Source organism: Elephantulus edwardii, unplaced genomic scaffold (assembly GCF_000299155.1).
Source record: "Elephantulus edwardii isolate Elephantulus edwardi_28Jun2011 unplaced genomic scaffold, EleEdw1.0 scaffold00071, whole genome shotgun sequence".
Classification (NCBI taxonomy): Eukaryota; Metazoa; Chordata; class Mammalia; order Macroscelidea; family Macroscelididae; genus Elephantulus; species Elephantulus edwardii.
In genome coordinates this window covers 7006360-7016292 of record NW_006399821.1, presented here as the reverse complement: position 1 = coordinate 7016292, position 9933 = coordinate 7006360, and the positions used below count along the sequence as shown (strand labels likewise).

At 42.2% G+C, this 9933-nt stretch overlaps 1 protein-coding gene across 1 annotated transcript in view; it reads left to right on the top strand.

Annotated features, from left to right (window-relative positions):
- The window catches only part of GALNT2 (UDP-N-acetyl-alpha-D-galactosamine:polypeptide N-acetylgalactosaminyltransferase 2 (GalNAc-T2)), a 161045-nt gene that overhangs the window by 36861 nt on the left and 114251 nt on the right, over positions 1 to 9933 (top strand). Inside the window, exon 3 of the mRNA XM_006888756.1 lies at positions 7876 to 8029. Coding sequence (XP_006888818.1) covers positions 7876 to 8029 — 154 coding nt within the window. The remainder of the gene's footprint in view (positions 1 to 7875; positions 8030 to 9933) is intronic.

The following is a 9933-nucleotide window of genomic DNA, read 5'->3' as shown; positions in this document are numbered from 1 at the left end:
TTTTTGATAATTTTCAGCAGAATCTTGCTTGCATGTGATATCAATGATATTGTTCGATAATTTGGATTCCCTAAGATCTCTTTTATAACTTTATATTTAGATGACTTTTTAGGTGTATTTACCTTGAGCTGTTTGTCTAATGGGGTGTCACCCCTTTGTAAGGTTACTGTATTCACAATCTAGCCTCTTATTTTGACTCTCTCTCACCTCTAACTTATGTCCATTAAAATCGCAGATTTCTTTAGATCTAACTGCTTCTCTTCTTTCATTGCTTTGAACTTAAAATTCATAACTCATTTTTGTCGAATCAGTATCAACTCAGAGCTCATCCTCCGGAGCACTTTCTTAGAAGCATGTGTTGTGGGAGATTGCCCATCTTTATTTTACAGAGCTCCTGGTGAATTCATCCCAGAGAGGTGTAACCTTTGAGTATGCAGGACAACTCCCTACTGACTAAACTAAGTAATAAATTATCTACAAAAGCTTTGCTGTCCCTTTTTCTTCTTTCTTTTCCTTCCCTGAGTAACTCCATTGAGCAGTGTGCCAATTTCAGTAATGAAATTATTGTCCTCCACGACAGTTTTTCAAATTATGGGTTGTGACTCATTATTAGAGGATGATACCAATTTAGTGGATTGTTGTTGTTGTTGTTTAATGCCGTTGAGTTGTAGACGACTCATAGCGACCCTATGAACAAACAGCGTGAGCACTGTTCGTACATAGAGTTTCCAGAGGCAAGCCACTTTGGAAGTGGATGCCGCTCCTGCTTCCAGTAGTGGATTGTACTTATTTAAAAGATAGACTCTTTATCATAGATAAGGGTTAGTGTTATTTTGTTAAACTTGTTTCAGGTGTGTATGTGTGCATTATGTTGTCTGGGTCATGACGTGACTTTGTCACAGTCATGACATGATTGAAAGTTCTCATTGTCATCTAACATATTGCTTAACTTTCTTTAAAGGTGCTACTTAGATAATGATGTCCTATCTTGTAAATGGCTTTGTGCCTTAGAGTAGTTAAATATTACAAGTCAAAGCAGATTAAAGTCTTATCAAGGATGTTATTTTATCAAAGGCAGTGAGACACAGCAAATGCCTCCAAGTGGACTCATACGGTCTTCAGATACAGACAAGTAACAGTCTTTCTGTGAAGTCCTCAGTAAGTAGACTTAATCCTACTTACTATACCGATTACAGTTCAAATGTTATTTCTCTGGGGACTAGACCTCTTTGGTCAGGATGCCTTTTAGATACACTTTCAACATCAAAGGGCTTACCTCAGTTTTTAAGGATATACTTACTGGTGGTAGTTGTTATTAAGTAGGTGCCATCAAGTTGAGCACAATTCACAGTCACCCTACAAACAACAGATCTGAAGGATCTTCTATCCTCATCATCTCACACATTTGAACCCATTGCTGTAGTCACTGTGCCAAACAGTCTCCTTCAGGGTCTTCCTGTTTTTCGCTGACCCTCCACCTTTCCAAGCATGATATTTCTTTCCAAGGAATAGCCTAATAGCCTTCTTTAGCAATACACTAAAAGTACGGGAGGCAAAGCTTCACCATCCTTGCCTCCAGGGAGCATTCTGGCAGCACTTTCCCCTAGATATATCTGTTTGTTCTTTTGACAGTATATGGGATATTCAGTTCTCTTCTCCAACTCAAAGGCATCATTTCTTCTGTTTTCCTTATTCATTGTCAAGCTCTCAGGGGCACTTTTCAAGTGATTGAAAGACCATGCTTAAATCATTCACATCTTAATCTTCAAACTTAGTCATTGCTGTTAAGTATTTTGGAGAGATTTCTGAGGGCAGACTTCCTCAGTGCAATATATCTCTTGAACTCCTGACTGCTGATACCCAGGGTGTTGATTGTGAATCCAAGTGAGATGTAATTATTGACAATTTCAATCTTTTCCCTATATATCATGATATTGCTTATCTGTCCAGAGGTGACAATTTTTGTTGTCTTCCTATTAAGATAGTCTATATTGAAAGCTTTTTGTTTTATCTACTGCAGCAGGTGTTTCAAATCCTCCTCAGTTTCAGCAAGCACTGTTGACGCTTACAGACATATTATTTTATTGTTGTTTCCCCCCCCCTTATCTCCTAGATCTTGAACTCCAAGAAAGAAGGTAGCAGACTGAGTTGCATCTCCAGAATCTAGCATGAGATCCTTGTCCCTCATACATTCAGGTTCTTCTCTCACAGAGTAATACAAAACAGACTTTGATACGTTTACTTAGGTTTATGTTGCACAGAGGGACCAGTCCTTGGAGAGTGACATCATGCTTGGGAGGGTGGAGGGACAGCGCAGGCGAGGAAGACCCTTGATGAAATGGATTGATTCAGTGACTGGGGCAATCAGGGTAGGTGTGTCAGAGACAGTGAGGTTGGCACAGGATAGAGCAGGGTTTAGGGCTGTTGTACATAGGGTCATTATGAGTCACAGGCGACTTGATGGCACATAACAACAACTTAAGTGTAAATCTCCTACAGAATTTGCGTAAGCTGTTTTTAACGTATAGTCAGCACTTTGAACTGAATTCATAGATACGTGGAACTTTGATGAAGAAATCTGGCTAAACTCTTGACTAGTAGTAAAGATCCCCTGCCATATAATAGCTTGTTTCTGAATGGGTCATGTACAATTCTTGTGTGCATGAATTGTACTGTCAGGGAAAGAATTGAAGACCCGTGTCTCCCAGAGCCACTGCTCTGTACCTTACAGATGCTTGCTTGGAATTTTGAACTGGCCCACTTCTCATTGCCTAGTTCTCTGATGTGAGCCCAGTTATATGTGGGACATCTCTGGAGTGAGGGTTTCTTCTCTGGCTATTCTTGGGGCTCTTGAGTCTGTGTTTCAGATCACTGTTGGTACAAGGTATCATTGAATAGTATTCAGGCTGTAAAACACACATATTGAAGTGACCTATTAGATGTAGGAGACACTGCTGTTGTTACATGCTGTTGAGGCACCTGCAACTCAGTGACCCTGTGGTACTACAGCTGTGATGCCTGACCTATCCTGAGCCAATCACACTGACTCTGACACATCTACCTCTATTGCCTTAGTTACTTTATCAATCTATCTCCTCCAGGGTCTTCCTCTCCTGCACTGACCCTCCACCCTTCTGAACATGATGTCCTTCTCTAAGCATCAGTCCCCCCTGGCCACATGCCCAAAGTCGTGAGACAGAGCTTTGAAATCCTAGCCTCCAAGAAGAAACTTGGTTTCACCCTCTCCAAGACAGACCTATTTGTTTCCTTGGCTGTCCATGGTATGTTCAAGACTCTTCTCCAGCACCACAACCTACAAGCATCAATTCTTTTTCTGTCATCGTTAGTAATTGTCAAGCTCTCTGATGCATAGCAAGTAATTGCAAAGACCATGGCCTGAATTAAGCTCACCTTAGTCTCTAGACTGATATTGTTGCTTCTCAGTACTCCCAAAAGGTCCCTGACAGCAGATTTTCCCAGTGCAGTTCATCCTTTGATTTTTTTGACTGCTAGTGCCAAGACTGTTGATTGTGGATCCGAGCAAGCTGTAACTGTTAACAACCTCAGTCTCTTCTCCATTCATCATGATGCTGCTAGTCATCCCAGTAGTGAGAATCTTTGTCTTCTTGATGTTGAGCTTCAACCCATATTGAAGACTACAGTACTTGACCTTCTGCCACAAGTGCTTCAGGTCTGCCACAGTTTTAGCAAGCAAGGTTGTGTCATCTGCATAATGTAGGTTGTTGATGAGTCTTCCTCCAATCTTGATGCTACGTTTCTGCTCATAGAACCCTGCTTCCTGAATGATCTGTTCTCCATATAGATTGAAAAGGTAGGTAGACAGGCCACATCTCTGACACACTTCCTTCCTGATTTTGAGGCATGCAGTGTTTCCCTGCTCTGTTCTTGAGGAACTCATAGTAAACGCTCACATAGGCCTCAGAGCCTTTGTAAACATGTAAGATGAGGATCTTGAGTGTAGTGAGCATGGGAGCTGAGTGCTCCACTGCCAGTAGAGTGGTTTTTCTTCTCTGTCCTTATGAATATTTGAAAGTGACAATAAGAAGATAGGGGGAAGAGGAGGACCAGTTAGTGTTTTTAGAGTTGTCTTTATATGAAAAATGTGTTTCAGAAAGTGTGTTTCATTTCAGACAGAAAAAAAAAATCATCGTGTTTGCTGGCTGGCTCCATTGTCAGACCTTTGTTGGGAGTGTGACTGGAGCCTGGAGCACATGGGCTTTGGCAGTTTCCATGTGAGTGAACAGACTTCTCTCACTTAAGCCTCGTCTCTGTGACTGCCAGCTGGGCTGAGATGGATGTTTTGACCTTGCAGGACAATTGTAGCAAGAAATGGATGAGCTTTTCAATAGAGAATTTACTGGATGACCTTGAGTGAATCCCATGCAATGGAATGTGCTTAGTTCTGAAACAGAGTAAGAAAGGTGACATGTTGTTGATAATGTGCTGAGTGATTCATGTGGGGAAAACATAGGGTTGACCTTAATAAGGTTTGGCCACTGGAGAAAAACTGCTGTCCCTGTGAGGCTGCCTCACTTTACCTCTCTGCCTGAACTCTCAGTCACCTGAGAGGCACCTACTACACTCTTCCAATCACACCACCTCCTGGCTGCTTCTGCCTCAGGGCCTTTGCATTACAGTTCTCTCTACCTGGGTACTCTTCTTAGAGAGCTCTGTAATTCACTGTCTGCCTTTGTCAGACATGCTAGAGAAGTCATCACAAACAGTTCCTCAGGACTCACTGCCCCCTCAGAGCACTTACGGCCACTTGAAATTGTGGACGCTTCATGAGAGCAGGGTTGCTACTCTTGTTTTCTTTCTCTCCGGCATACCTTGAACAGCGGCTAGCACAAAGCAGTGCTTGTTAAACACTTGTTGGATAATGAGCTAATCCTCCTGGCAAACCTTTAGTTTTTCTCAAATATTTTCCTTTGAACAAAATTTAATTTTAAAGAATGGATAATGTGTTCCACATCTGCAGTAAACCCAAAGTCTAGTGCTATTGAATCCATTTTGACTCATAGTATGTTCTAGGATAGAGTGAAGCTACCCTACAGGATTCCAAAGCTCTAAGTCTTTATGGCAGTAGATTGCCTCATTTTTCTCCCTTTTGGCAGTTGGTAGATTTGAACTGCTGATCTTCTAGATAGAAGACCAGTGCTTCCTTCACTGTATCAGCAGCCCTCCTGCCTCCACCAGATTGTAGTAAGAAATAGTGATTTAAAGCTGAGCTGACACTACTTTAAGAGCTTTCTCTTTTACCTTTTTGTTCATTGTTTCTTCCCCTCTTTTCCCCTCCTGTCTGTGATTACCTGTGCTTTTGCTCATTTTTTCTGGCTTTGCAATCTGTACACCAGGCTTACCAGACTGACTAGCCCAGCAATGGACTGCACTGGATTCCATTCCACCTACTGGCTCCACTCTCCTCCAACACCCTATTCAAGTGGCACGGTCTTCAAGAGCTGTGTTTGATATTCAGAAGTGACAGTGGCTAAGCTGACAAGTGGGTTTAGTGGCAGGGCCTAGTTTCCTTCCCATTTGGGAGGAGCACAGGTGAGACACTTGTGTCCCTGGATGTGCTGGAGACTCCTGAGACCCACATACTCATGGTCTCCCCTGCATATTATGTAGACTTTTAAATATAACAAAAGAATATGCTCTTTTATACGCTGCTTTTGTTGTTGTTGTTAGGTGCCATCGAGTCGTAGATGACTCATAGCGACCCTATGAACGAAAGGCCTGAGCACTGTTCATAGAGTTTCTGGAGGTAAGACATTTCAGAAGTAGATGCCACTCCTGCTTCCAAGCTTGTTTTAATCGGGACATTCCACCAAACACTGTCCACCATGGGTAACTATTATCACATTTGGCATATCAGTGTCACAGTGTTTAGCATCACCGCAACCACCAGTTACCTATGTACAGCCATGCGCAGACCAGTGCTATACCATCTAGAAGAATGTTTGACAGAAAAACTCTTTGAACCAGGCCTTAGGGCCGCAGATTAAAATCACCCACCTTGGGCTTGGTAACATAACTTTTTGTCCATTAGGCCAACATAGCTTTCTTATGAAATAATGTTTTTTTAAACAAATGGGTCCACAATCAACACTTATGGCACCAGCAGTCAGGAAATTGCAAAATGATAATTGCATTAGGAAAATTTGCTGTCAGAGACTTTGCCAGAGTGCTGTAGAGCAACAGTATCAGTCTAGAGACTAAGGTTCACCTGATCCAAGCCATGGTCTTTGCAGTTATTTTCTAAGTATCAGAAAGCTGGACAGTGACTAAGGTTGATAGAAGAAGAATCAGTGCCTTTGAGTTGCGATGCTGGAGAAGAGCATACCATGGACCACCAAGAGAACAAACAGTTCCGTCTTGGACAGGGTCAAACCAAGCTGTTCCTTGGAGGCAGGGATTTTGAAGCTCCATCACATATGCTTCAGGCATTTTGCCAGGAGGGACCAATCCTTAGAGAACAACATCATGCTTAGAAAGGAGGAGGAACAGCACAGGAGAGGAAGACCCCAGATGAGATAAAATGACACCACAGTAACTGGGGTAATACAGATAGCTGTGTCAGAGACAGTGAGATTGGCTCAGGATAGGGCGGGGTTCAGAGCTACATAAGGTCACTAAGAGTTACAGGTGACTCAACAGCATGTAACAACAACAACAACGATTTTATTTGCATTCATGGTCAGCACCCTTGGTACCAGCAGTTAGGAAATCACATGACATTTTGTATTAGGAATATCTTCTATCAGGGACTTGATAGAGTACTAAAGAGTTGTGATACCTGTTTTAAAGACTAAGGTGTGCCTGATCCAAGCCATAGTTCTCTCATTTACTTGCTATGCATCTGAAAGTTGAACACTAAGACAGAAGTAACTAATGACAGAAGAATTGATGCCTTTGAATTGTGCTGCTGGAAAAGAGTGCTGAATGTTCTATGGACTGCCAAGAGAACCAATCGGTCTGACTTGGAGAACGTGAAAACATAAAGTGCTTCTTGAAAGCAAGGATGCCTCACATACTTTGGACATGTTATTTGGAGAGGCCAGTCTCACATAACTTTGGACATGTTGGTAGGAGGGACCAGTCCTTAGAGGACAGCATGCTTGGAAAGGTGGAGTGTCAGGAAAGGAGAGGAAGACTTTAAACAAGATGGATTGACATGGTGACTGTAGCAGTGGATTCAAGTATGTTAGAGGTGGTGAGGATGGCACTGGATAGGACAGAGTTCTGATCCATTGTAAGCTATCACTTGATTCACAGTTGACTTGATGGCACATAGCAGCAAAAACTTCTTGTTGTTGTTATTATGTGGCATTGAATCACTTGCAACTTATAGCCACCCTATGTGTAACAGCTCTTAACCCGTCTTGTTCCAACCTTACTGTTTCTGACACACGTACTCCCATTACCTCAGTCACTGAGTCAATCCATCTCATTGAGGGTCTTCCTCTCTTGCGTTGTCTCTCCACCCTTCCAAGCATGATGTCCCTCTCCAAGGACTAATCCCTCCTTGCAGCATGCCCAAAGTATCTTCAGAATCCTTGCCTCCAAGGAGCAGTCTGGTTTTACCCTCTTTAAGATGAACCTGTTTATTCTCCTAGCAGTCCATGGTATATTCGACGTAGACTCTGGAATAACAACTCCTTTTCTTATTTAAGTTTTCTGGCAGTCTTGGCTTATAGACAGAACAGTTTAAGTCAGTTAATTAACTAGACTTGTCCTAAGAAGAAAGTCTGTCTGTATATGGTTTTGGGATTAGATCTTTATTGTAACACTCTTTATTCTGAGAAAGATCTCATTTCCCCCTTCGTCTCACAACTTTTGCTCTCATTCCTTTAGGAAAAGTTCGATGGCAGGACTTTAACCAAGAAGGTTATGTTGGAGTAACAATGGTTCGATCTGGACAGGATCCCTACGCCCGGAACAAGTTCAACCAGGTGGAAAGTGACAAGTTGCAAATGGACAGAAACATTCCTGATACCAGGCATGATCAGTAAGTACACTGTTGAGCACCAACTAGTGGTTGCGTCTGCTTGTGCATGAGCACACACAGTCCCCATTGTTCATGGTCTCACTGGAAAGGAAACATCTAAACTTCTATGTATTGGCACAGATTAACTTGGGAGTGTTCTAAAGAGTAGGAAGAAGAAAGAAAGAGAGCCGCATTGGCTAGATAGTAAGCCTGATGGAAACACAGGATACAGGAAAACAAGTTGACATTTGACTACTCTCTCAGTTCTGAGATACTCTTTTTATGTTCCTTCCTTTTGGATCTTTAAAAATTACTCTGTGCATTTTTAAAAAAATTAGCTAATGTTAATGCAACAGAGAATGTTAATGCAACAGAGACAAGGAAAAGCTCACAAGCACTCTAAATATGTACAAGGCCTATTGCAGGAAAACCATGAGCAAAGTATATGGAACATATCCCAGGCTCCTGGTGACCACATTCCCTGAGGGGGCATGAGTCCCCACCTCCTGTGCCTCATTTTCCCTCCTGAACCTCCTCTTCCCTGAAGCTTAATATCAAGAAATCAGAGATTCTCACCACTGGACCAATTGGCAGCATCATGATGGATGTTGAAGAGATTGGGATTGTAAACATCTTTAGTTTGCTTGGCTCCACAGTCAACACTTTTGTCACCAGCAGCCAGGAAATTAAAAGATGTATTGGGAAAATCAACTGTCAGAGACGTCTACAAAGTACTGAAGAGCAGTGATGTCAGTTTGGAGACTAAGGTGTACCTGATACAGGCCATGGTCTTTGCAATCCCTTACTGTGCATCACAGAGCTGGACAGTGACTAGGGATTGAACAGAGAATTGATGCCTTTGAGCTGTGGTATTGGAGAAAATTATTGAATATACCAAGAACTGCTAAAAGAATGAACATGTTTGTCCTGGAAAGGGTTAAATAGGCTATTACTTGGAGGCAAGGATTCTGAAGCTTTGTCTGACATACTTTGGACATGTTGCAAGGAGGGACCAGTCCTTGGAGAGGAACGTCATGCTTGGGAGGGTGGAGGTACAGCACAGGAGAGGAAGACTCGTTGAGATGGATTGATTCAGTGACTGGGGTAATTGAGGGTAAGTGTGTCAAAGTACAAAAGATTGGCACAGGTTAGAGCAGGGTTTAGGACTATTATACACAAGGTCACTATGAACAGGTTACTTGATGGCCCATAACAACAACAAACCACATTTTGAGGACTTTGTCTTTCTGAGTGCTTGACAGAGCTTCCACCTCAGTTTCCGTAGTCATCTCTGTAGTCAACCTTGAAGATTCAGTAGTTGGAAAACTTGGACTTGGTGACAGAAATGGAGTTGGAGAGAGAATGATTGAATTTTGCACAATCAATGACTTATTCATAGCAAATATGTTTTTTAAGAGACATAAACACAGGTTATACACATGGATTTCACCTGATGGTATGGATGAGAATCAGATCGATTACATCTGTGGAAAGAAGCACTGGAGAAGCTCAATATCAGCTGTGAAAACTAGACCAGGAGCTGATTGTGGAACAGACTACCAACTACTCCTAAGAAAGTTCAAGCTGAAGTTGAGGAAAATTAAACCAAATCCACGGGAACCAAAAAATGACTTTGAGTCTATCCCACCTGAATTTCAGAACCATCTCAGGAACAGGTTTGAGGTCTTGAACACTGATGAGCGAAGACCAGGCAAGTTGTGGGAGGATATCAAGGGTATCATCCAAGAAGAGTGCAAACGGTCATTGCGAAGACAGAAGAGGAAGAAAAGACCAAAATGGATGTCAGAAGAGACTCTGAAAATTGCACTGGAGTGCAGAGAAGCCAAAGCACAAGGAAGAATTCAAGATACTAAAGAGTTGAATAGAAGATTTCAAAAGGCAGCACAGATGACACAGTCAAATAT